Here is a 23,668-nt window from a genome sequence, read left to right as displayed (position 1 = left end):
AATCAGTCAATCAATTAATCAATCAATCAACAAAATCCGATTTGTCCGAACATTCCAATCAATGTTATATTCTATCTACAAGTTCAGTTTAATTACTTTCAAACGAATTACGATTTTGGGACACTTGACCTTTTTTCATACGACAAAATGCAGCTTAAAGAAAGTATAGTTGAACATTAAAAATTCATCCAGTAAATTAAGATATTTTCTTTTCCTTTTTAATTTGAATTTGTTTGTTATATTCGTTCTTTGGAGTTCAGACTTTTTGAGTAAATGTTGTAGGGAAATATCTTTGCCATCCAAATCTCCCTTGCTGAACACCTGTGAAACCATAAAAATTCCGCCTAGCTTTCTGTTATTTTGACTACACCTTTACATTGGACATAGAATAACTCAGCACAATTATCTAAAGAACTTTTTTCCTAAAGAAATACAGTGAAAAGAAAAGGATTCTATATCAACTTATTTATGACCATTCTATTCAAAGACTGGCAAAACTTTAATCTGTTAAGGATGCCTATCGGAATGTTAAATGCTAAATGATGTATTGCGAAGGCATCAAATGAAACTCTAGATGTGAAAAGTTTAGGCGATTACACTTTTTAAAAATAAATATGTAGGCAGGTAAAGTTTTTCCTGAAAAATATATGTTTGAAGTTTTAAATTATTTGATGTTTCTTCGCATGTTTCCTATGTCTTTGTAATTTATGGGCAAAATTTACGGAAACCACATGTCATGTCTGATACTGTTCATCTTCAGATAAAAATGTTATTCGCCGTTTAATGTGTGAATATGTTTGAAAAAATATAATTCGTTGTTTTTAGGTTAAATTTATTTTAATTTTCATACAAAATCAAAATTTACGTTGTCATGAATGATACAATTTTTGAAATTAAAAGTTTAACGACAATAATATTAAGCTCCTTCTGAGCGAGAGTTCGCTTTTAAAGTTACATTATCGATTTTTCGCTTTGTATTGTTGACACTTTAAATAATATGATTGACACTTTCATAAAATTATTTAATTTCATTTAAATGGCGTTGCATATTTGATTTGTATTTTCTTTTCTCTTTTCTTTCTCTCTTTTTTTTACACGACACAATGCTATTTCTCAAAATTCCCAAAGTTCCCACAGGTTGAGTCGAAGCACGACTATCAATCAGTAAACAGAACCTGGCTCCTGTCACCAAGGGGACGTAACTGCGTAGATAACAATCATTAGCAACACCTCGCGATTTATCTATATGTATTGACCATAATAAGGCATATACGTAACATAGTAAAATTGTCCAGACAAATGAAGCGTCCCAAAAGAACATTCATCCATCACTTATTACCCGCTTTTTTATTTTTAATCCTCCAGAACGAGTTTCCCTGGTGAAGTGTGAAACGATATCCATATAATAGGGTAGACCCTTTCAGACATTTGCCGGCAAAAATAAAAAAAAAAGAATTCAATAAAAAATGGCGTTGAATTATCGTGTATCCAGCCGAGAGATCACCCCTAGGCCCATCTTTTAATGTCATTGAAATTTAACGCCGTGATATTTGTTTGTTTTGTTGAATCTAACTGTGACAAATTTTCGTCGCGAAATACAAGAGCGGAGGTGAGACACTACATGTAATTCAGTGGTAATGACCTTAATTAGACTCCCCCTTCCATTGAGGAGATGTGCGACCTATCGCAGCTACAACTAACTTTGAAGTTTGAATATTATTTTCAATTTAGATTGAATGTACCCTGTGGTACGAGCGTCGCCTTCTATCATCAGTCGTTGTGGGGGTTGACAAGTCGAGGCTTTTGATTTGCATTGCTCTGCGCAGTGGGTTCTTCGTCTTCGCACATACCTTTGCAATAGTCCTCACAGAGACAGGGTGTAAAAATTCACACCGCCGCAAGATCTATTTCTTTGCAGATTAACTTTTTTTTATGTACAAGACTCTAAAGTCTTGGGTTGTGTTGTTTTAATTTTATTCACTACATGTGTATTTGCAAGGCTTTTGTCAAAAAATATATTTACGGTTGACAAATTTGTCACGTGATATCGAGTGAGTAACGATAAACTTTATTTTTTCATTCTTTTCAGCCGGCCTTCTCTAATTGCGCGATGGTATCATCTTTATTATGTAACTTTATACCTTAGGTAACGATAACTTGTTAAGAACTTCATAAATCTTGTTTTTTGACATATTTAATCCATTTGACATGAATAATTTTAGCTCAGTTGAGCTACATACTTTTATAAATCTTTGCAGCTCATTTTCCCTTTGACAAAAGGATCAAAATTGTTATGTTTATGACTGATTACTATGTCTTATAAGATTAAGAGTATGATGTATTATTCTATATGCTAAGGCCCCAAGATTATGAAACTTTTTAGAATTAAATCACATCTGTAGATTGTCCTATAATATAAGAGAAGTTAAAAAAATCACAAAGGGGTGTTACTTTCTGCAAGTTTGAGTTTCAGTGCATTAAATTAAGTATTTCATCCAATGAACGACATAATTTTTCCTCATTTTTTCCTTAAATGGACAATATGCTAGGAAAGGGATTTTTATAGGCGAAACACATTTTTTATTAACATAATTCATTGAAATTCTTCATTACCTTAAAAGAAAATCTTTTTTTGTTTGTTTTTTGTTTAGTTAATTGCTTAATTTTATATATTTTTTTAAATATGCATAGATATTTCAAAATGTATGTATATACATGTATATCCAAGTCTTTCGCTTAAGCCAAAGTGCACACATTGAGGGAAATTAACGATGATTTGGTCATTTTACACCGGAGACCTTATCCCATTATCAACCTTGGGTCAATCTGAATTCTGAATTTAAAAAATGGAGAAGAAAAGACGGGCTATCTTAACTATTAAAATAAAAAGCAATTTAGCACACCTGTACGGGAGAGATGGTGGCCGATAAAGAAATACAATTTGTCTCGCTATCAGTTTTCTTCTCCTCTACAGATCTTCAGCAGATATAACTATTTTCTTGTAGATTTTATTTTTAATTTTATTGTCCGCTGGAAACGAGCTCGGCAGTTGCTATTAAAATTTTCATCATTATCTTGTCCGGGAGTTGATGCTTATCACCGATCGCATCTGACATTTCCTTGAGGGGGAAAGAAAATCCATTGAATTTACCCGTATGTATCACTTTTAATACCTGATGGATTAAGAATGAAAGTGTCAATTTCAATTGAAACAGAATTTCACGTTTACATACTCATACTCGATGGGTAGGTGCGATATACCATTAAAAACCACCAATTTATGAGAAAATCTCGAATAAATCATTTAACCCTACCGCATTAAATGACTTCCAGTATTTTTCTATGGGCTATAAAGTAATGATCTAATAGCAGAAAATGTCCGGTTTTATCGCCTCTTTTATGTGTTCAAGATTTACTTAATAGATAATCCAATGAAATTAGTTTATCAAACAGTCTACGAATAAAATCCCAATAGACTATGGCTTCAAGGACCACATTCGATGTTTTCTGGTAACAAGTGTATTCCAATATACATATAGCCATCTTTTGCTTTCAATCATATTCATCACTGTGAGACGGTAGACACGTAATTGAGAAAGCATTTGCATATTGTCTGCATTTTCTTTTTATAAAATGCCTTTAAAATAATTTGCTTTTTTATCATGATTTTACTACTATTAATAGCTAGGAAATTTTGCATCTGAGTTGAAGATATTTACTATTATTCAAGCTTTTTAAAAATAAAAATGCAAGTCCAGTCATTTAAGCAGCATTAAACTAATTTTGTACGTGTGCTTTGGTAATAAATTTTACAGTGTCATTTGTTTTTAAAACCTTCTCAACTCTCAACTCTTGTTGGATTGTATCTGTTTTATGTTTTCAACAACGATATTTAATTTCTAGAAATATTTTTTAAAATGATAATTTAATCAATTCACGACGAAGAAACATTGGGATAAATTAGTTGAAATACCATATTCTGATTTCAAGGAAATGAATCAATTGTGTCCTTGTTATTTTCTAAAAGAAATTTCATTCAAAATATCGTAATTGGCCTACAATTCTAATAAGGGGCCAAATCTGACTAAATTTTGTTCTATCTGATTTAAAACTGAATGGCATTTATATTGCAGACGACACCTCTGGCCAACAGACGACAATAAGATGACCCGGATTAGAACGTCAGAGGCGCGAGAATGACCGCCCATCGATCACTTATGTTTGTTGCTACAAGATGTACCAACCATCTTTTATCCAAACACCTTTTCTCTTTCAATTGCATTTCATAAAGACAACGGCTCATTTTTATCTTCGACGCCCAAAGTCTTGCCTCTCGCTGTGCCGCAAGACTCGGGTTTATTTTGACACCTTCCCGTGAAGAAAAATCTTCAGCTACTCTTAACGCCTTAGCATAGTACATAATACTATACTTTTTCTCCCTTGAGCAAACAAACTGCGGTGAAGAAAGATATATGAAGAAAAATTAAAAAATTTCGTGTCATATCATACAATTCACTGTTTGGACCGTAACAAAAGAAAATGTTCTGTATCTGCACAGACAAAAACTTGATACTGGAAAGTGTCAACATTCTAAATACACATTATTCCAGGTGACTCATTGCTTTCAAAGAAGAAGAAAAATGTATTCTGAATCATTTGTAACAATCAGCTAAGATTGAATTTCAAACATTCCCAATCGCGTCTCAAAAATAAATGTTATCATTTGCTTGGATTTGGACATAAGATTATACATAGATTTTCTAATTCAAAAATGTGCTTTAATACAGTTGTACATGCATATTATAAAGAATTAACAGTGATGTGATTTTTCAACCAGAACAATACAGTAATTCTGAATTTTTTAACATCAACAGAAATTTCACCCCTCTCACCCAATGCCATTGATCAAAATGAAGATCATCTCGGAAAAACAGCAAGCTGACAATTCATATATTAATCTCTCGATTGAAGTTAATTCAAGTCAATTGCGGGTAATTGTAGTTATTTATGGCCTGTTTTAGTCCAGAATCCATTTTGGAAGCACTCGATTACTGTCTTAACGAGAGTGAGATGGTAGAAAGGCGTAAAATCTGAACCAAAAACGTATATTTAGACGTCAAATTAGCCCATCAAAACAATCTCTGCATTTCGTTTTCTTCAGATATAATTGCATATCCTGGCGCTTTCCTGACATGCTAAAGGTTTGACGGCGAAGCGTGCGTTTCATTTGCGTCGAGTAACGGCGGCCATGATTACGCCAAAATGGAGAAGATTCAGCCAAGATTCAAATTATAAGATTCTTATTTCATCTTATGGTTATAAATAAAGTTCTCTGTGCCATTGCCTGATGGTCGTAACAGACTGGAAGACAATTAGGGGTGTTGTTTACAGATTGTAAAATTGATATTCATCAGAGGACAATTGAAAGTTTTTTGGTTCATACTTCAAAACAGTTTTAAGAAAATATTTTTTCCTAACTCAATATTAGAAATTTTTATTTTTGAAAAATAAATTTTTACTATAAAATTAAAGAGAAATCATGTACCAATAACTGTGAAAAATCATTAATTTTTCAATCACTCGCAAATTAGTAGAAAAAACTACGACTCTGAAATGAAGAAAGAGGGGTTGGACTTCCGATGAAAATACGTAAAATGAAATTTAAATCAAAAATTTTAAAATTGAATTTTTAACCGTTTCTCTAAACATTTTGAATCATCGTAGGTTGTTTAGGGTTTTGCCGAATTTTCAATCACATAGAGACCAATTACTGGCGACTTTCCCGATCAGGGCGTTGGTTGCAAAAATGGTGTCTCGGTTCGTCTTACTGAGGACCGTCATGTCTTGAAACCGTATAAACAAGGTTCCGTGTCGTAGTAGGCACTGACACATTTAATGAATGCCGACTATAGTGATTGGCAAAAATGGTACTTCAAAAATGCTTGTAACAAACAAACCATATTTTAATGAATACTAGTGAAGGACTAATTCAAATTTAGATTTTTCTCTGCGAACTCACTAAGCAGTGAGGGATCTTTATCATTCACTTCAAAGTGCCGAGTGTCGCCCGTGTGGCGCAGTGGTTAGAGCTTCTGCTCTAGAGTCTTGAAGTAAGGAGTTGATCCTTACATGTACGTTTCTGGTTGAATCTCGCTGTGAGTCGTGAAGACCGGTCCTTCGGATGAGACCGTATAAACCGAGGCCCCGTATCGTAGTAGGTACTGGCACGAAAAGTTCCCTCACTGCTCAATGGCCCTGAGTGCCGAGTATAGGACAAAATTTGTAGCTCTCCACCGTCAAGTGGTGGTGTCTCTACATTAGTGAAAAATTCTCGAGAGGGACTTTAAACAACATACAATCAATCAAAGTGCCGATCGAAGTAAGAGTTGCTATCAATTTTTATCGACTTGCATGTATATCCGTAACGGCTTGGATTTAACCCAAGACCTCCCGATTTTGGAGCTAACGCTTAACACTCTGTGTTACTGTACATGTTAGGGTCTTGAACATTCAGTAATCTAGAAGTAAAGAACATGCATTGGGTCTTTGAACTTTTGTATAGTTTAAAAATATTGAAGGGACACAACTTAAGAATAACGTTTTTGCTACTGAAAAGTATTAATTTACAAGCAAAATTAATTTTGGAAGACACCCTGGCGCTGGACTTGTATCATCTGCAGTTTTTAACAGAGAATGCTGTCCAGTACACCTCACTGCTTCAAAAACTGGAGGGATCGCTCCGTGATTTAGATTGAACACCGGCAGCAACTGACTTACGTCGATAAAATGGGTAACAACTTTTCCTTTGACAAGCGCTGGGCACTTTAAAGTGAAAGATGCGGGTATTTCGAGCATGAGCTTAAAAACTGAAGCCCCGTTTCACGACAGGCGTGGCAAGGATAAATTTTCCTCTCTGCAGAAGTCGCTCGCCAAATCGCTCGCGCCGCGCAGTGGTTAGAGTGTCTGCTCTTGAGTCGCGAAGTATGGAGTCAATCCTTACGTCGTGGGGTCAAATCCCACTGTGGGACGTGGAGACCAATCCTTCGGATAAGACTGTATAAACCGAGGTCCCTAGGTGCTGGCACGAAAAAGATCCCTCCCTGCTTAATGGCCCTGAGTGTCAAGTATAGGACAAAATTTGCAGCTCTCCACCTGCAAGTGGTGGCGTCTCCATATTCAGAGTGCAAAATTCTCGAGAGGGACGTTAAACAATAATTATTATTAAATGTACATTATATAATCAATCAATGTCGCTCGCATGGCGCAGTGGCGTCTAGAATCGCAAAGTAAGGAGTTGATCCTTACGGATTCGAGTTCCTCTTTGGAGACCGGTCCTTCGGATGAGACCATATTAAACGAGGTCTCGTGTTGCAGTAGATGCTGGCACGAAAAATCTTGACCTGCTCAATGGCGGTGAGTGCCGAGTATAGGACAAAAATGCAGATCTCTACCGACAAGTGGTGGCGTCGCCATATGTGTGAAATATCCTCGAGAGGGACCTTAAACAACAATCAATCAATTAGTGTCCTAAGGGGCCGAGTAAAGCTCATCATCGGTACAAAGCAAAGTCTTTATGAGGAAACAGTTTTTAAACTGGAAGTAAAACAAAACACAATCAATCAATCAAAAAAACTGGACATTGTCCGATATTTGTAACACATGAATGACTTAGTTTAAAGGTGAATACAATATACAAAAACATATCTTGGTCAAGTATTGATTTCAATTATTACAGTTAAAGTTATAAGACCATTTTCTTGTCTTTTCATTCACTATAAGAATCTTTATGGAACACAGGTTTAATCACGTATAATACTGGTAATCCAAGAGTTTGTCGGGAATGTACCGGACCGAATCCTTGGACTGCAAAGATAAACAATAACCGCTGGTTATAGTCGCCTTATTGGCGCAGTGGTTAGAGCGTCTGCCCTAGAGATGCGAAGGAAGGAGTTACGTCGCGGGTTCGAATCCCAGTGCGGGACGTGGAGACCGGTCCTTTGGATGAGACTGAGGTCCCCTTGTTGTCAAAAGTGCTGGTACGAAAACAGATCCCTCCTTGTTCTATTCCCCACAGTGCCGGGCATAGATCAGAAATTGTAGCCCTCCACCTGCAGATGGCGGCGTCTCCATGTTAGTGAAAAATTCCCTAGGCGACGATAAACAATAGACAAAAAAATTCCTTTGTGTTAATCGCCCTCGTAGCGCAGTGGTTAGAGCGTCTTCTCCAGAATCGCGACGTGTGGAGTTGAGCTTTACATCGCGGGTTCGAATTCACTGCGGGACATGGGGACCGGTCCTTTGGATGAGACTGTATAAAACAACGTTCCGTTTTGCAGTATAGATGCTGGCACAAAAAAAGATTTCAAACTGCTCAGGGGCCGAGTGCTATGGCATCGGTCAGAAATTAAAGCCCTCCACCAGCAGTTGATGGCTTCTCCATTTGTGGAATTCCCGAAAAGGATGTTAAACAACAAACAAAAAAATCAACATTAACAATACGGCCATACAGTTCAACCTTAATTGTAACCTTGAAACAACAGGAATTAACTTAAATTTTCTACATATAAGGAAATTTGAAATATTTTATTACATGTATAATCAAATAAGTTTGGAAATTTTAATTTATGTAAATGTTGCTTTTTACAGTTTGGACTTTTTTATATTAATTACTGAAGTACGGAGGCAACCTCCGCAAGGTCATCCGGGTCATGTTGAATAACGATGAAAATTGTTTATGCCGAACTGCGTCAATTCTTCTTAAAATTACACTTAATTCCAATGACGACAATTTCGCTTCTTCATCAACGAGAGTTCAATCCCGTAATCGGAAGCCGTGACTCGGGGAGAAATTGACACTGACGAGGGAAGATTATAATTAAGAGAGATTTTCTTTATCTAATCAAGAACTGCTTGTTTCAAGAAGAGCATTCACATAGAATACTACAATGTGATTTATGCAAGGACAATGAAAAATGATGAAAATGATGAGATATTAAAGAAGATTTGAACTGGTCGAATTATGATCTTGATCCGCTCTTAATTATCATCTTGAAAAATGTTTATTAATTGTAATGAAGCCTCGTTAATGAGGGACTTCTATTTCTATTTTTCTCTTTTCTCCGGTTGAGATTTTGAAACTTGCGGTAAGTATACAGTCAGGTTTATAATTTTCAGGTTCATTTTGCAATATGACGAATTCATGATGGCAGTGTCCTAAGTCATATACATAAGTAAAAAGACAATTGATGCTTCAAAGTTCATTCCTCTATAATATTTTGCCAATGGAAGTTCACGAGAACACTCCTACCCCGCTTTTTTATGACAAGATTTTTAGCCCGAAAATTTTATGACAAGTATTGTTTTTGAATTGAAAAGATTCACGCAAATTAACTAGGTCCTAAATTAAGGAGGTTTCGATAAGCAAAGTACCGTTTGTACAACAAGAAAATAAAATGGAGATACGTTACCTTGCATGCGTATGATATTAAGGTTCATAAACCCTCTGCATCTTTTAAAAGGTACATTAGATTTTTCATCTATTTTTCTATTTAAAGGAAGACCAAAAGAAATCTGCGATTTTACTTCAAAAGAGAACTACAAGAACCTTTCAAATTTAAATCAAGTCTTTTTTTCATCGTAATGTACGATTTCTTTCCGAAAAATATCAAAACTTTTGTAAAATACGCTTCATAAAAAAAGGTTTGTTTTATTTACTTTAAGTTCCTTATTCGAGTGTCAATTTTGTATATAAAACGTTTTTGTGAATTCTTTTCATTGCAATGTTTACCTTTAATGCGTGTCAGTTCTCGTAAAGCATTTGCAGAGAGGTCCATTTAGTTAATTTATTGCCTGTTCATCAGGGGTTTCTGGTGATTTTCTGCTCGTATTATGGACAAAGAAAACAAATTTTTAAACTGACCCGAGGGATATACCATTATCTCACCAGGATGCGGGTCCCAGCAATCATTGGATATAATTAGGTGTTTTACATTAAACGTTTTGCAGTTTGGGTCACCTTAACATGAGAAAGTACGTGCAAGGAAATTTAGTACGAGATAATAGTGATAAGCTTTATCCCATTTTGAATCTCAATGTAAAATTTATTTTAAAATAGACAAATAAATATATACATAAGTTGAAGATGATATTTATTATTTAACGCCCTGCTCTACCACTTTCTTTATTTTCAGCCAAATCCAAATTTACCTGTACTTTACATTGCATAAAATTTGTTTAATTTCTATGAACACTCTTTTCCCGTCTAATAAAATTTTAAGGTTTAAATAGATGGATAACAATGAAATAAACCATTTTCCTTTTCGAATGGAATTATTTAAAGGGAAATACAATAAAAAGAAATTATTGAACACCAATGCATATCTTTACTTAACCTCATAGATTTCTACTTTCAGGAAGCTATATAAATCTCGACGTAAAATGCAAATTTACTCAACGGTCAAAGGCCACCTTAATCTGCTTCCACGCTGTTGTCATAGGCCACCTTAATCTGCCTCCATGCTGTTGTCAGTGCAATAGTTTAAGTCCCCAACCGTCTACACCCTTTTTATGTAACGTGCAACGACTGTAATTATTTATTCCAGCCTTCACCCACCCAGACCAACCTTGGGGTCGAACTAAGAACACCCATCCATCAAGTGCGTGAATCTACCATCTTAGTCATGGACTTTCTGTTTGAATTTGGTGTTAAATTTTTAGTGTCTAGTTTGGAGAATTTTTTTTGTAGAAATTAGAGATTTTGTATATAGTGTGTCGGAAATTTGTACAAAAATTAATTTTGAAAAAAGGGGGGGGGGATAAAAAATTGATAGAGAAAAAAATGAATCAATTCAAAAGAAAAACAGAACAAACAAAAAATAGACAAATAAATAAAAATAGGTTAAAAACTGAAAATGGAAAATGACAAAACAAAAAGTAAGGAAGAAAAAATCTTTTGAAAAATACAAAATACATTTCTGCATGACAATCATGTATAAAAATTGTATAACTCAGCGTGTTTCTACACTTATCTTTAATATTTCTTCTATACTGTCCTCTACAAAAAATTGAATTTTTTAATTAAAATTATTTTAATTGAAAAATTCAAATTTTCGGAGAGGACACTACTATATAATTTTCTTCTTTCTTTCTTTTCCGTAAAATGTAAAATCACTATATTATATCGAAATTTGAAAGAAAAAAAAACTCTTATAGTAATATAACATTTTCATGAAATTAAGATGAAATTTGAAATTGTAAAAGTGAAATAAAATTTTTGAAAAATATTGAAAAGAAATCGCAATATCAAGAAAAAGAAAGACAGAAGCATACAGTATTGACGTCTTATCGGAAGTTAAAACCCTCGCCCGCCCAACCCAACCTAGGGGCTGTTCGGCACTCCTCCATTCTTTTGCAAGAACACAAATAATACGACTTATCGAACAAAATTACAGCTTTCTCGCTTTCAATGTCTGTTCAGAGAAAAAGTCAATTTCTAGACCTGGCAAATTTTCAATGGAATCAGTTCAGCTCAACGTAAAATTAGGCTCGGTATACCGAATGAATAAAAGTACTGAAAAATCATGATTTTATATTTTTTGAATGATATTGAAATAAAATTGAAATAATTACAATGTACATTATATTTAAATAGTTTATTATTATAACATATATTTAAAAATCTGATTATTATTATATTAGGAAACTATGAAGAACGAACTTGATATTTTTTTTTATATTACACTACTTGACTTCTGTTTTGTTGGGGGTAACAAAACAAATGCAGATGGATTTATTTTTGAATTTATAGACAGAATTAATATGGTTGTAAATTTTTGAATATTGAACGATATATCCCGTTTAAAAACAATTTATACTCATTAAACCCATTTCCTGCTAGAAATGCATCTAGAACAGTATTCATCTTCAAACAGCCGGGAGTTTGATCTTATTTTTTGGTTAACTGTGTTTAAGTCAAAAGGTGTTTGTTCTGTCCTTATCCCCTAAACTTCATATTTACTTACCCAGTTTTATAATCGATTTCACAACTCCACAAGCACGTTTTATAATGAATCCAGGGCAATATTCTTCAAGAAATGTTTACACTAGAACGAGTCAAAAACCGCGTTTTATGTGTTTTTTAAATTGGATTTTGTCCTGTTCAAGTATTGATTCCCTTGAAAATGTCAAATAAAACGTTTTAAAAAAATGATTTTTAAATATGTAGTTGTCGGCCGAGAACAAATAGATTGAAAATTTTCAAAATTTATCCAACAAAAATCGCCACAAAAATATTCATCCTGAATAACAATACTATTGCTGTTGATATTTTCTTTTTCTTGCGGTTTTGGTCAGTTTATTTGGACAGAAATTAAATAAATATCTACGCATTTTTGTCGTATACTGTATATGTAATTGTACCTATAGTTTTCGAATTTTCATACTTTTTTACAATTATTATCAGCCTGTGTTATTTTTGTGAAAGAGAAATGGAATTAGCATTATCTTAATATCAAAAGAGGCGTTTGTAGTGCGATCATGCTGCGAAAAAGCGTCCGTGTGGTGTCAGATTTAGCGAGCATTTGATTGGCTCACACTACCTTAATTTCACGTTTTACGTCTGAAAAGAATCATCGCGGAGGGAGGGTGGGCGTTCCCGCGATCTGCTCTGTAGAGGACCCTTGGCCGATAGAGTGGTAAACACTTTAAAGAAACAGTATTTTCCTGGTAAAGAATGCAAACATTGACGGCCATTGAATTATTATGACATCGGGTGGAACTGGGGTAAGTTTCGTTATTTTTATCTGTACAATTATTATTGAGGAGGGCTTCCCCTCCGCTTCGAGTAAAAAAGAGTAAGAAATGGCATTTTAAGCATACAAAATCTAATTATTTAATTAAGAAAATGGAAACACACAGCGCTAAAGCATTTAGAAATTAACATTCTTATCCATGAAGCTAAAAAGATAAGTATATATTTTTTGTTTATATTTTGCGTTGCAGTGTGAATTAAGTTCCAATTTTTCTTGGGAATTTAATTTCTGCTGAAGGTTGAAAATTTAAAGTTTTGTCAAAATACCCAAAAAAGTAATACATATTTATCTCTAAAACTATATATTACTTTAATACAAAAAGACATTAATTTTCAATCTTTTAGGGAAATATTAATTTCATTTAATGCAATACTATATTACTGTAATATATTTGTTCCATTTTTTTTTTTGCACATCAATATTCTAATCTCATCCAAGACCCTTCTTTGGTAATGTGTCCAAATTGTCTGTTTCAACCTATTTCCGTCTCTGAACTCAATATTGGTAATGAAATCGACAGGACTTTCCACAGATTTAATGAATTCGACAGGACTTTCCATAGATTTAATGAAATCGACATTTCCCAGTGGAAATAGGAAAATGACATTAAGAAGCGCGGGAAAGGCTATAAATCTGTTATACTGATTAGTTAGAATGCTCGTTTATTGTTTCATTTCTTTCCGTTTGTAAAAGGTAAACACTTATCCCTTGTTAATCAATTTTTTGGTGAAACACTTTATTGCTCTTGATCTGCAATGAAAAACTGATATCCAGTGTCAGTTTGTTTAGATGCTATACAAGACAATTTACTGGGTGCATCTTTCGAAAGCATTATTTTATGCAATGAAAGAATATATGATGAAGAGAAACAGCCAATAGATGATATCATGTGTTGTATTTATTTACTGGAAAACATTTGTATTTATCATATTTTAAATGATCCATTAAAAAATTAGGATGAATATGGTAACAATTTTTTTTGATCCAGTTCCGTTGCAAGTAAAAATTGCAGATTAAATCTGACATTTTGAATAAACATCTTTAACGTATTTTTTCAAAAAACTATCAACTTTGAAATATAATTTATATCCGTACTACCAAAAATGATTCCGGAAAAAAGTTTCTACTTTCAGAAAAACCTCGTTTCATTTAGTTTTTAGAAATAATGCTACAATTCCTGAAATATAAAGCCTTTAATGATCTTATATTACACTTAATTGTGTCACATCATTTGCAATACCTGCATGAAAGCCGACAATTTGTTGTTTTATATTATTAGCGATCTGTATGGAAATGTATGAAACAAGCATTGTGTCATGTAATTTACTCTGCTCATTTTTTTTTTTTATTTTGTCTTTTCAGTTTTAAAACAAAAGGTAAATGATGCATTCTAATTTTCTTATTTTTAAATGCCAATAATAAAAAAAAAAACTGAAAAAAAAATTAAAGACACATGTACACATTTTGAGCGATAATTACTAAATACAACGAATGACAATAATAATTTTATACAGGTAACACTATACTTTATAAGGTAAAACGGAGAAGTAAACTCTAGGTGATTTCTTTCTAAAAGAATAAAATAAATGAATATACAGATATAAATAAGATTTACAAAGTTATTCAGGATATGAACAAATGCATTTGATCTAAATAAGTTTTTTTTTCATAGAAACTCTTTGCATATTACATGGAATATCACCTGCATGATTTTTAAAAGAAGAATTGAATATTTTTCTTAAAAATTAACTCTTTATGGCAAAGATCTTTTATAGTAGTTTGAGTAAAATAGCGCATGAAATATTCATCTATATCCTTAACACAAATATACTTTTTGACTTTTGGTTCTGAAAAGATTTCCCTAGTATAGGGTAGAATAGAAACACATAAACCAATGAAGAAAAAAAACGAAAGTGTCGTATGCGTATTGTAAAATTGAGATTTACTGATTGTCTAGGTATTTTGTTTCATATCGTTTGTTTTTGTGTTGTTTAACGTCCGTCTCAAGAATTTTTTACTCATGGAAACGCCACCACTTGCCGATGGAGAGCTGCAAATTTTTGTCCTATACTCGGCACTCAGGGCCATTAAGCAACGAGGGATCTTTTTCGTGCCAGCACCTACTGCGACACGGGACCTCATTTTTACGGTCTCATTCGAAGGACCGGTCTCCACGTCCCACAATAGGATTCGAACCTGCGACGTACATATAAGGATCAACTCCTAACTTCGCGACTCTAGAGCAGACGCTCTAACCACTGCGCCACGCGAGCGACATGTTTTAAATCGTAAAATTTCCATTAGGTACCACCTGGTACATGTAACTTCAAGTCTTCACGATACCAGAGCTTATATAAGTATTTTAACCATTCGATGCATCGATGCAGAATTCGTCACGTACCAGTTCTCGTGTATACCAATAAAAAGGGTGTTGCTAAAGCGCGGAACGGAAAACGGAACGGAAAGCGGAACGGAACGGAAAACGGAATATATTATTTTGGATTAAATCACTTAAAATACACAAATTTTATCATAAACGATATATCTTGTACATATTCAATCCACCACTATTAAATACAAGTTGATTTTGTCATGATAAGTCTCTTATTTACGAAAATCGCTAACACAGCAGTCACCTAGAATAGAATTTGAAAAAGGGGTGGGGGTGGGTAAACGAACTTGAAAAGTATTTGACAAGCAAAAACAAAAAGAGAAGACAATTGTTTGATTCAGGAGGGGGGATAAGTTCCAACTCCAACATCTTTCAGAACTATTTTTTTACACTAATTTACTACATTAATTACATTCACAAAAAGTGTGAGGATGTCAACTTGAACGAACATTTCCGTAGTAAAAAGGTTATGACTGGGGGAGCAAATATTTGATATCTAGATTGACCATGGAAAGAGGAATAAAATCAAAAAAAATATATATTAAGATATTACGTGTAGGGCAAACCTTTACGGCAAGCTCGAATTAACATCTCTTATATATACACTGGTTGTTAAAAATGTTATTCAATTAAAAGAGTCGCTTTCTATATATATAAATTCGATCTGGATAGACAAAGTTGGAAAACTTTCATGTGGTAGATATAATGCAGAATCTTTGCATTCAATGAAGTTAAATTTTGTTTGTTTGCGGTACATATGTGTGTGTGTGTTGGGAAGGGGGGAGGGTATATGAGTGACCGCGTAAAAAATGAGTTTGTTTTCCCGCTCATCGGAAAGGTCTGAGAGGTTGTAATCCTCATTGACAAGGGTTTGTGATTTCTCGAACTCGGGAGTTCGAGAAATCACAAACCCTTGACATTGTGAGGATGGTAATAGGTCTACACCCTTTTTTGTGTCCTAAATATACATAAGATTTAATAAATCAATTTTAAATGTGGCTGTGGGCCCCTACCCAGACCCGAAACTGTCACTCCCCATTTCATGATTCGCGAATTCGACACTGCGTGCATAATCTGAATATCATAACCAGTTATTTTTGTCTTTGCAGACATTGGCATTTGAAACAAATTGAAATGGGGGGGGGGGGGGTCATAAATTTCCAACATACAAAAAATTTGACATGAAAAAAAAAAACACAAAAAAAAACGGGGGTATATATGTCCTTTGCCGAAACACAAAATTCCTATTTTGTGTGTGTGTTGGGGAGGGAGGGGGGTCGAATTTCTTCCTGTTGAGAGGGGGGGGGCATCGCTTGTACACCAGTTCTGAACGGAGGGTGTGCATGACTCATGAATATATAACAGTTTACAATAAATTTTTATAAGAAATGAATTTTACACCAAGAATATTGCTCTTTTATCTGATTTATATCGAATTTATGTTAATTGTTTGACTAAAATTTTCCGTTTTCCGTTCCGTTCCGCTTTCCGTTCCGTTTTCCGTTCCGCGTTTTAGCAACACCCCAATAAAAATGATTTCTTTCACTAAATTCTTTGTTCTTTTTCAGAGATTTTCATTTAAAATTCAACACACATTATTATTACATTAACTGTAGGCATAATTCTTCCATTGTGATTTTTTATGAATTTATTTTTGTTATTTTACTAGATGACATAGCCAAAATCCTTTTAAATCATATACTGCATTCTCGAGACTCAAAATAACATTTTGTTTTCAATAATATATATATAAAGATTGCTATTTTTACTCAAGAATTTTAATAAATCAGGCGATTCTAAGACCCTGACAGGTGACGGTAACCAAACCCGACAAGCTGTAAAGGCACCTGAGACACGCAAACTGTACTTATTTCGTGACTTTCCGGCACTTAGGTCAGTGATCATAGACCCCAGTCAACCCTCCTCTCTTTGAACTGGGTAGAAACTGAAAAATTAGCCGCTAGTGGGAAGGTGATGGGGTAATCACGCTGAATAAATTCCCCTCCGTCTCAAAAAACAATCGGGGTCCTCAAGTTCAGGAGGGATGTTTTGATACCCTGCCCCTAATTTAACCAACATTTTGACAACCTCGCTATTATATTTCATTTATGAATGAAATTTGTGGGAGCATAAGGACGCAAAGAGGACCTCAATGTTATTCGGTAACACTTCGACATTTTCGGCAACATCGTAAGCAATATTTTGAAAGTAAGTTCGATAATTAAGTGTCATACTGCAAAGCACGAAATGTAGATTTTTGTCATAGCTAATCGTAAAATATGGCAAAATTAAGAAATCTGACTTCATAAAAATCAACAGATGTGTCGATTCAGATCGTTGGATGCTAATTATGAGGTATGCAGTGATAAAGCATTGGCCTCGCCGCAGAAAATCGATTATCACCGTTGCAGGCATTTAAAATATATTATTAAAATTACAAAGAAAATTTTGTCCATCATTCAAATGTTTTGAAACATCTAATGTCTCTTTTTCACCGCCGCCTTTCTAGAAGGGGGCAAGACGATTTTCTTTTTCAGATGTGATAGTGCTAATTTGTTACGTCTGATCGCAATTTAAATCATCTCAATGGCCTTATTCTATTATCAAAAAAGGAAGAAAAATGCAATTAATCCTTGTGAAAATCGAATAATTCCCGCTCGCTAAAGATTGTTGCAATTTAGCTGCAGAGTTATTATCAGCAAACTCTAGCAGGAGGCGTATTTTCTGCGGGACTACCTGAAATTCTAGCCTGGATACGAATTATGAGAACCACAAATCAAAAGTTGATTGTAGGCATTCATTCACGACAAACTCACCTGTCGTCTTATTGATCTCATTTTCCGTCAGATTTTTTTTTTCTCTGGAAGGAGACATAACCTATTATACTTATGACAACTTATCTGATAAAAGCGATACTCTAACAATAAATTCGAAAGCATATAATATAGCTCTTACATTATTATTAGTATCGTAACTTTTTCAAGAAAAAGAGATAAATTTTAGTTTTTCTAATACAGAACTTTAACGGTTTAAAATTCTGTGGAATGTCTACATACCGTTAACGTTTTGAAATACCGATAATTACCTGTTTAAGACATGCAAGATTGAAATAAATTGAATTTTAACTTCAAATGCTTTTGTCTGCTGAATAGGTCCATTTCTTATTTGTTCTTACTAAAATTGTCTTCTCTAAAAAAATATGTCCATATATTTATAGATTAAAATAAAGTTCACGTTTTAAAAGTGAAACCAAGAAAGATAATTAAAAATGTACATATAGTAAAATGGATTATAAACATTTTTGGCATTTGTGGTTATTTTCTCGTGAATTAACATCATGTTTCTAGTTCATTGCACCCGATCGCATATTGCACCGAGCCATAATTAGTTACCAGTTATGAAATCGAATTTACTTAGACCGCAAAAGGTGCGTAAATCGATCAGAGGTAAAAGCTTGCACCCAAAAACCTTAATCCGGAAAAGAGTTACGATTTTCACTTTTGTAAACACACTTTTACAATGAATTCTCCCATAAGCATTTCAATAGACGAGAACAACAGTTTTATACATTTCTGTCTGACGTTTCATCTATAGCTTATCCCAAAAATATTGATTAACTTATTTGGGTTTTGTTAAGTTTAATTTATTTTTAGTTTACTATAGTTTTCTTTTTCATTTACTCGATTATAAACAACTCGTTTAAAAGGAAATCTAGGGTATAGGGAAGCTTTACTAAGTCCCGGAAAAGATCTACCCTATGTTCCTTACAGCCAAAAATTTTATAAGGAAGCAAAATTCGAAGTACCTTTGACTTGATTTTGTTTTACTACACATACGATTCTTTGCCAAATTTTTATTATTAAGAAAGCAGAACGATATGAAAACAAATTGCAAACAGGAAAGCTTTGTTGATGCCACAAATTCTGATCTCGATTAACCTTTTGCATTGTATATAGGACATGTACCAGAATGTAGAACATTATTCCTATCTGTGTTATTTTCAGGAACTACTGGCTTATTCGGGCACCCCATTAGCGATGCTAGCAGCTCAATGTAACAAAATTACCAGCAAGAGCCCGCCCCCTCTGGCCGAAGCTGCTGTTGGAAAGGGATTCCATCCATGGAAGAAAATATCGCCTGGAGTTGTCCAGGCCCCATCGCCTTTGTCTTTTGCGGCCCAGAAAATGACTGGCCCTCATTTTGCATCAGGGTCACCTATAGGTTTAAGTAGAGTCTCTACACTACCCAGTACTTCAGTAAGTTGCGGAAATGACCTAATATATCAGTCTGCATCCTCGCAACAACAAATGGCAGATCCGAGTCAGTCTGCCTTGTTGCAAAAGATTCACAACGAGTCCACCTTTACATCCCAGTCTTTGGGAGGAATGTACCCGAGGGTTCCCGCAGTATCTGCTCATCCTTACGAATCATGGCCTTTCAGTGTTTCCGGCTCCGGTTCACACGGCTTAAAATCAGAGATGACGTCATCAGTCAATTCAACCTCTTCATGGTGGGACATTCATTCCTCTCCATCAAACTGGATTACGGACATTGCATCGAATTCCGGAAGTTTTCATTCCCAACTGCCTACAAACTACCCACCCTCAGAATATACGCTTGGGCACCCATCTTCCCTATTAGCAACAGGTCAAACTATTTTACAAGATTCATACAAATCTATCATACCGGGTCAAAGTGATCTCACTTCCGCCAATGTTTCGCCATTCTTGCCTCGCCCCTCTGTACCGGGAATATCTAGTCCACGATCGCAGCGCCGCTATACCGGAAGAGCTACATGCGAATGCCCAAATTGCCATGAAGCGGAACGACTTGGGCCAGCAGCAGCTCATCTCAGAAAGAAAAACATTCATAGTTGTCACATTCCCGGATGTGGAAAAGTTTACGGTAAAACCTCTCATCTTAAAGCTCACCTACGCTGGCATACCGGCGAAAGACCGTTCGTCTGTAATTGGCTTTTTTGCGGGAAAAGATTCACGCGGTCAGACGAACTTCAGCGCCATTTAAGGACACACACAGGCGAGAAAAGATTTGCTTGTCCGGTGTGTAACAAGAGATTCATGAGAAGTGATCACTTAGCTAAACATGTCAAGACTCATAGCGAGGGCAAAAAATCAGGAAGCGGGTCAGATTCAGAATCAGGTCAGGATCAAAAACCACAAATCGATATCAAACCTTCGGAAAGTGATTTGGCCATAAAAGATAGCGGAGAACTTCATTGATTTTACAAATAGGATAAAAAACTTTTTGAATTTTCAATACGTAATTTTTAAAAACATCGTGAATATTTATTTATAAATGTCAGATGTACAGAATTGTTATTTCGTCAAATGTTTGCTGTGAAATTAAAAATTTAACAAAATAAAAGACAAACAATTTTTGCAAAAGCGGTCGATGAATTTCAAAGACTAAAATGAGGGGAATATTTTCTCTATTATTGATGGGACCCTTTCAACGAAGCTTCAATGGATTTTTTTCTTGAAAAAAAAAATCTGAGTAATTATAGGTTTGATCGTGGCTTCTCTGAGAAAAAAAGAATGTGAGAAAAATTAAGATTTTTCAAAAGGTTGCCAGTATCCCAAAAGAATGATTGTCTTCTTTTCAACTCACGGGAAAATTTTGTTCTATGTTTGAATTGTCGTATATTGTTATATATGAAAACATGTTGTCAAATAAATGAAAAACGACGTTTTTGTCTATTCTGTATGCTTTCTTATATATTTTGAATACAAGTATACGCATGTACAAAAGAAATATGAAGGAAAAATCCCATCACTTGGTAGTGATTTTCACGTGTACCAGTTTTACTGAACATATGCTTTCAAGTGCATGTTTAATCATATGAATATAGATCTACTTGTATTCATACATTCCTCATGCGCAATTGTTGCTAGAAGATGCATTATGAAAAGGATAAAACATTCCTATTTCGGATTATTTTCGTAAAATAATATTGAAATTCAAGGGCTAAATAAGTTTTTTTGTAGCTAATTTTATGATACAAACTGATATTTACAATACAAGTATTCCTTTCAAATAAAAATTTTCCAAATTTCTATTGAAATTACCATTAAAAAATATTTTATCATATATACATTTGTAAACTTGAATTTTAGTTTTAAAATTAGTTAGTTGAACGTTGAAATAATCCGGTAAAAAGAAAAAAAACAACATACGCTTCTGATTTAAATTTTACTGTACTTAAAAATCCAGCTAATTGTTCGTGTACCTCATCAAAGATAATGAACTTGACGCAGAAGAAAGTAAGGAACTTGTTGATTGTTGCCACTAACAAAGTAAACGATAGCAAAATTACTTTTGTTCATTGAAGATTTTATAACTTAAAGATTTGAAATCTGATAATCTATCACTTAGCTGTGGTTTAAAAGGTCTGAGAAACATTAATTCGTACTTTTTTGTCTGAGTACACATCTTAGGAAGGGATATCTCTGTGTTAGAAGAAAAAAGACCAAATTATATTCTCTTATTTCCGTAATCTACTTATGTTGGATAATATACAGTAATAAATTAAACTGGTTTCCTCAAGTTAAAGTTAAAAAAGCTACATTTTAAAGTTCTTTGCAAACATATGATACATTTGTTCTGTTGCATCTACTTTTTTAAAAGTCATTTTCATTTTAGACTTTAGACATCTCTTTTATATAAGAAAAAAACCTATTTATTTATATTATAATTCGATATTGTTATAAACTTAATTATCGAAAGCTAGTGCATTAAAGGGGCTGGGTGGTTGTAGCCATTTTTAGACTATTTTGATCTCCTTTAGAAGAAGAGCTCCATATAAAGATATAACAAAATGATAAAATTTTAAAACTAAAATTTATGAAATTTGTCTTTGCCAAATGATAGTTGACATCTTAAGATATCATATCCCAAAATTTAAGTTATATCTGGTGGTTAATAAAAGAATAATTTGTTGACCCCCTAGCCTCCTTAAAAATGCAATTCGGCGATGTTAATTAACTAGTTTTCAGAGGAAACTGTTCACAAGCTCTGTATAGTTCTCGGACTCTCTAAATAGTAGTAGGGCAATGCGATACAAAATTTACAATATCGAAGAGTTCATGGTTCTGATGGCTAATTTATGCACTGTTTATATGCATTATCGAGATAAATTCAATTCTTTTGTTTCTTATCAGATTTAAAGATATGGAATCTAATATAAGTAGGGATTCAAAGACTTTTTATAGTTCATACAATTGTCTAAACTGCATAAAAACCGTATTGCAACTTCTGTGGCACTTCAGGAATTGAAATAAAACAGGTGTCGGCTGATTATCGATTTGTTAAGTTAATACACAATTATCAATCTCCTCATGATGGCGATTAACTTCAAACACTTAAAGGTCATTCGTTTCCTCGCGGGTGTAAGGGGTCCTAGGGATTTGATTGCCCCTTATGTCACTTGATTTTCTTTAGCGATCAAGAAAACTTTGTTGAAGACTTGAAAAACTGACCACTACACCACAGAGGAAAGTCATTAATCGACGGTCACCATCTTTTACGAGGTATTTTTCTTTTGTGTTCCGTTGTTTGCTGGGCTCGTGCCCCAGGGGCGGATAATTAGAGTCGACTAAGGGTTCGGACAACTGCGGTCATCCGTTCGCGAGATGCAGACGAGAAATCTCTAAATCGAATCAGAAAGGTATTGTTCAGAAAAAAGTGCCAGATCCAAAAACAACGCAGTGGGGCATATGTATGTTCCCACGTTGAACAAAAAGAGATACCATCATTTCTATCCCAATCATCACACTTTATCAGAATAATTTACCGCTGATAATCATACATAAATAGTTACTGTAGAGTTAAAGACTTGGGAAAGGAAAGGCTTTATTTCTTTGTCGGGTTGCAGTGATAATTATGTATTCTATGTAAGCAATCTTCACTGTATGATCATTTTACTAATTGACAGACCTATCTTATCCTGTCACTTGGTTTTTTCTTCACTGCATACAAAACGACGTCCTGAAAGAAGACTGGATTAGCTGTAGGTCAGTAGCACTATACGACAACGTCATAAACAAAGGGTTTCAAATTTTGTTTTGTGACTCAAAAAAAAAATGATGAAGAACTTTGAAGAATATTTGGTTAAATTGCCCACAGTTTTACTTTGTATGAGCCACGAAAAAAGGAAATGGAACTTGAAAAGTTTTAGAACTCAGTATTTTTCCCCCAAAACAATATTCCAGTATGTTGTGATCTTAGTCAATTCAAAAAGACGGTCAGCAGCTTCGAATGATAATCGGTATTTTTTATTGCTAATATCTTTCTAAGCTTTCCTGTCTAAGATCTGAGGGCCAAAATAAAAAAGAAAACACAAACACTACATTACAGAGTATTTTAAACTTCTTATATAACACAAAACTTATCCTTGAAATGAAGCTTAAATATTATTTGATTTTCATATTCTATATATTATAGAATTTAA

At 34.1% G+C, this 23,668-nt stretch overlaps 1 protein-coding gene across 2 annotated transcripts; it reads left to right on the top strand.

Annotated features, from left to right (window-relative positions):
* Window positions 1-9,134: 9,134 nt before the first annotated feature.
* LOC134259032 (transcription factor Sp9-like) lies at window positions 9,135-20,883 on the top strand. 2 transcript variants are annotated; one of them, XM_062741631.1, is made up of 2 exons: window positions 9,135-9,143; window positions 19,206-20,883. In XM_062741631.1, the coding sequence occupies exon 2, from the start codon at window positions 19,239-19,241 to the stop codon at window positions 20,439-20,441; it is 1,203 nt and encodes a 400-aa protein (XP_062597615.1). In that variant the 5' UTR covers window positions 9,135-9,143; window positions 19,206-19,238; the 3' UTR covers window positions 20,442-20,883. The 2 variants fall into 2 exon arrangements, with proteins under 2 accessions (XP_062597615.1, XP_062597613.1); XM_062741629.1 differs by lacking the exon at window positions 9,135-9,143 and adding an exon at window positions 12,661-12,780.
* The last annotated feature ends 2,785 nt before the right edge of the window (window positions 20,884-23,668 follow it).

This window comes from Saccostrea cucullata, unplaced genomic scaffold (assembly GCF_032062105.1).
Source record: "Saccostrea cucullata isolate Sc308-1 unplaced genomic scaffold, CSIRO_AGI_Scuc_v1 ctg894, whole genome shotgun sequence".
NCBI classification, from domain to species: Eukaryota; Metazoa; Mollusca; class Bivalvia; order Ostreida; family Ostreidae; genus Saccostrea; species Saccostrea cuccullata.
Note: the sequence above shows the minus strand (reverse complement) of the source record. Positions and strands in the feature narration are given on the sequence as shown.

Excerpts from the sequence above, each read along its gene's own strand:
- LOC134259032 (XM_062741629.1), top strand. The coding sequence starts at position 12,760 with ATGACATCGGGTGGAACTGGG. Across the intron at positions 12,781-19,205 it reads TGACATCGGGTGGAACTGGG|GAACTACTGGCTTATTCGGG; the intron begins GTAAGTTTCGTT and ends TGTTATTTTCAG.